Raw genomic sequence first — 4,483 nt, 5'->3', positions numbered from 1 at the left:
CACTAAAAAAAAAAAAGTGAAACAATATAGTAGAATTGTTTGAAACACTATTGTGAGGATATTAATTAAAGGGAGATTTTATTGTTAAATTCAATTGAAATTAGATCTAAAGTACAGCTAAAACAGTTTGATTGGCATGAAGGAACAAGTCAGAAAAAGAAAGGAAAATATATAAACAATATATAACAATAAATAAACAATATATAATAATTAACATATACGTATACAATAAACAATATATAATAATATATAATGTACTGTCAATAAATTAGAAATTACAAATAAATAATATATAAGTATTTTTAAAGCATATTAAGCTTATCAGAAATTGAATGAAATAATATATAATTATTAATATATAAATAATGTAAAAAAATTAAAACAAATAAATAAAATAAAATATGATGTATTTTATTAAGTATTTTAATAATGTATATTATTTAAATATTTTAAAACATTAAGCTTTTCAGAAATTAAATAATATAAATAATATATAACTGTTAATGCCTAAATAGTTTTAATAAAGACAAAAATACAGATAAATTGATTTTTATGATTTTTATTAAAATAAATATATAATAATATATAAATCGTGAAAATAAAATAAATAATGATGTACATTTCATTAAATAATAAATAGCTACTATTATACGTAATGTAAATAAATTTAAATAATTACAAATATGCAAAATAAAATATTATGAAAATATTATGTATTCTGAAAGCGTATTAAGCTTTTCAGAAATGTCATGAAAATTATTATTTATTTATTTTCTCCGAATTTTTTGGAACAGTGAACTGAAAGTCTGACTTCAGAACAACCTGGGATCAATATGCGCGCACCCTCGCGTACACACGTGTGCGCGGGAGCGTGCATTCCAGGCGCGCGGCCGAGGAGGGGGATTTATGTATGAAAAGAAACCGGAAACTCCAGCCATCTGTTCGCCACTTTAACAGCAGTGGGCGACGCGGAGCGTGAGACTGGGCGTTAATGACTCCATTTTCACGTTATTTTTAATCAACCATGGCCGTCAAGGCACTCGACTGATTACTGACAGCCTCCGTTTTTATTTGTTTAGCTTGAGAAACTCCAGCGCCGGGAAAACGCGAGTTTGAAGAGACTGCGCGCTGTGTGTGTGTGAGAGAGAGAGAGAGCTGGGCGTGAGACGTCGGGGTGGCTGGCTCCCTCATTTAAACCACTTGTGCATGATATTTCTTTCTTCCTCGCATTTTTTTTTAGCTTCTTCGACTTCTTATATCGTTTGAAACTCCAGAAAGATGGGGTGCACCCTGAGCTCGGGCGACAAGAGCGCCCAGGAGAGGAGTAAAATGATTGACAAAAACCTGCGCGATGATGGAGAGAAAGCGTCGCGAGAGGTCAAGCTGCTGCTGCTGGGTGAGTTAGCCGCTCCGCTAGTGAATGAATAAGCCCATTAAAGTTCACTTAACAGCAAATATAAGACACTTCAGCACTGGATTTAATATGTCAATAAGCCATGAGTGGAGAATAAAGAAGTTCAAGTGCATATTTATGGACGCTGGAAACTTTTCTTTCCGTAGTTACCGCGCTGGTGTCTCGGCTAGCATGTGAAGCTAATCCACTCAGTTAACTATATCACTTGAGTCATTTAACACTGCTTTTAAGAGTTTAGTTTATGTTTCTATACAGTAGAGACGGAATTCTCGCGTAAGGGATTTTATTTGCCTGTTTTCTTTTTCTTTTTTGGCTTTGACCTCTTCAAAGTACTGGTTTGCATATTCGCCGAGTGGCCAGTTAGACGCTAGCGGCTCTCTGCTAATCCAGCCAACAAAAGACTAGTTTAATCTAATTTAATCCGAACTGCCTGATTTACTGAGATAGATCCGATAGATTACCCTAAACCTCATCCAATTATGATAAATGAGCTTGTGCATATGGAGGGTCCTGCTGGGTGCTTGCTTGGAGTAAACTGGAGATGATGATGCTAGATGGGCCTAAAAAGTGGTCCTGGTGATTTTACAAATATCATGAGTCTGGTAAATTTTAAACATGAATGTGTGATTAATTTGATTTATTACTTATGTAGGTTTTCCAACACACAGCTCTTAAATCTAGAATAAATATAAAAAAATCAGCAGATATTGTTCATTTATTTAATTACTTATTATTTATTTGCATTTAGACCATGGTTATCCCCTTTAGAATTTATTATTATAAATTTTTAAAAGCCCCTTATAGATTTAGCTTTTGGCTATAAAATTTTCATATGTGCAGTCTTACAATTTAATGCAGTTGCAGATTATAAACAATATCTCTAGTAAAGTTTTTTCTTCTTCTGTTATCTTAAAGCAGTCAACTTGTTAATTCATTGTGATTTACATAGAGGCCACTTGTTTCTCAGTTTCCGATTCCTGTTTTGCATATGTTTCTTCTGTACTTTTCCAGTGTGCAAGCATTTTTCGTGGACATTGAGTAATGAAGCCAAACAATTTATTTGCTTGTGGCGATTGAAACATTTGTTAGCTTTTCTTGATTATCGATGGTGTGTGTGCAGCTTAAACATAATATTTGTTTTACAGAAATGTCACAAACTCCCTAAAGAGAAGCACTTGGTGCTGTTTACATGCAGTTTTATTCATTTCGAAGAGCTTTGGTATGCTAGTTCCCTTGCTAACAATCACGGTCAACTTTTTGCTTGGATCTGGCCATTTAATTATCCATTTATTGTCCATTTTCCCATTGGTCCCTCCTTTACTTGCTGTGTAAATTGTTATAGGACATAAAACCTGCCCTTACGTCATCAAACTTTAGGGAATTGCCGTCTAATTATCTAGTTAACTGGATTCCCCCTATGTGCTGATTCATTATACGCCCTCTGTGTGCCGCATTTCTTGGGTTTGTTTGCTTTTTGGCATTGCGGATCAACAGCATATGTCCCTACGCCTGCTGTAAAACAGGCTGGAGTTCCTGTTTAGACTATAGAGGGGACAAATGGTGACTGCCAGGGTTGTTACTAAGAATAAATCCACTGCTGTGAAGAGAAAGTACCTTCATGGGTGGTTATTCAAAGAATTTTGTGTCGCAAAAGTCAATGAGTGTCACAAATGCATATCAAAATGTTGTAATTCCGTGAAGATGAGCATGTCTTTACGGTATAGAGCGTGTTTATCATGCGTCTCAGGCAGTTGTTGTTGGTTGCCCAGGAACACAAAGAGCCAGTTCAAATTACAGCATCGTAAACGCAGCCGCAGGAGACCAAACAAAAGGTGAAACCAGTGCTTTGGGAGTCAAGTTCAGTGTGTGGCATCAGAAACTTAGATTGATACATCTTGGAATAAAGCAAGCATCTATATAATTGCCAATGCTTATGATTAAGGATTTGAACCAACCCCTAACCCAAGCAACGGGTTTGGCCCACCATCTTAAACCATTTTCTAGCTTCAGTTTGAAAGGTTTAGTTTAATCGCAAAAGGATTTATAAAGGTGTGGTAACATTTACCATTGCTCTGCGAAATTTAGCGGGAAATTTTGTGGCCATAATTTTAAAATGTAATCTGTACGATTTGAAATTTAGCATAAGGGTGAAACATTTCGCGACGCATAAGTTTTCACGCAAATGCATCGCATTGACAAACAGATGCATTTATCGCCACACTTTTGACAGAGAACGATACATTTTTTGGTGGCAGAATTTTTCTGAAATTTCGCAAAATTTCAGTGTCTGCAGTCTTCACATTTTCGATCACATTTACGAAATTTAGGCCTAGTCAGCAAAAAGTCCATTCTCAACTGTTAAACATGTAGACATTCGTGAAGTACAGTGCACACAGTTGTTGATCAGCGTCACTAATTTGCATGAAAAACTCGAACCCGATGCGAAATGTGTGGGGAGAAATTTGTGCAAAATTCCCAATTTTCATATTGAGGTTTCCAATTAAAATGACTGCATTTTGCCTGCAAAATTATTTGAAATTTGACATTTTGAATCTTTGAAATTCTTTGACAACTGGAACTATTGATTATCTTTTATAAACGCTTTGATATTTCAGGAAGCATTATGGCGTTTGTTGGAGGACGATTAATAGTGTGGATGAACATTAGGTGCCACAAGCCTTTCATTAAGTGATGTGGGAGTTTTGTGGGGGTCTCTGGGGTAAACGCAGTGCTCTTGTGTTTGGTCTCCTCGTGGTAGGGTTTCAATCTGCGAGAGAGATGCTGATGTGGCCTAATTGCTGTGTTTGTGCTTTGGGACTGAGAGAAAGAGACGTCCTGGTTAATTGAAACGTTCGCTGGGTGAACGGATGAACTCTAGTCTCACGGAAGGCGGAGAACTGTATGGAAGTATTGAGATTTTCCTGACTGAAGGTAAATTAAAGACCAGCTATCCTTTTTCTGAAATGGCAGAATTTTAATTGAATACACACGCACAAAAAAAACTTTTTTTGATGCCAGTGACCCCCAATTTTTAATTTTTAAAAATATATTCGTTTATTTCTTTAGGGT

The 4,483-nt window shown here is 35.7% G+C and overlaps 1 protein-coding gene across 2 annotated transcripts in view; it reads left to right on the top strand.

Moving 5' to 3' along the window:
- LOC107753581 (guanine nucleotide-binding protein G(i) subunit alpha-1-like) overlaps positions 1-4,483 on the top strand; it is a 15,003-nt gene that overhangs the window by 2,412 nt on the left and 8,108 nt on the right. The window contains exon 1 of one of the 2 annotated variants that reach the window (XM_016569763.1): positions 938-1,396. The exons of the other annotated variant lie outside the window; for it this stretch is intronic. Within the exon in view, the coding sequence (XP_016425249.1) occupies positions 1,279-1,396 (118 nt within the window). The 5' untranslated portion in view covers positions 938-1,278. Of the gene's footprint in view, positions 1-937; positions 1,397-4,483 lie in introns of those variants that run through there. 2 annotated transcript variants of the gene reach the window in all.

Source organism: Sinocyclocheilus rhinocerous, unplaced genomic scaffold (assembly GCF_001515625.1).
Source record: "Sinocyclocheilus rhinocerous isolate Xijiao unplaced genomic scaffold, SAMN03320098_v1.1 scaffold200, whole genome shotgun sequence".
Taxonomy (NCBI): domain Eukaryota; kingdom Metazoa; phylum Chordata; class Actinopteri; order Cypriniformes; family Cyprinidae; genus Sinocyclocheilus; species Sinocyclocheilus rhinocerous.
Note: the sequence above shows the minus strand (reverse complement) of the source record. Positions and strands in the feature narration are given on the sequence as shown.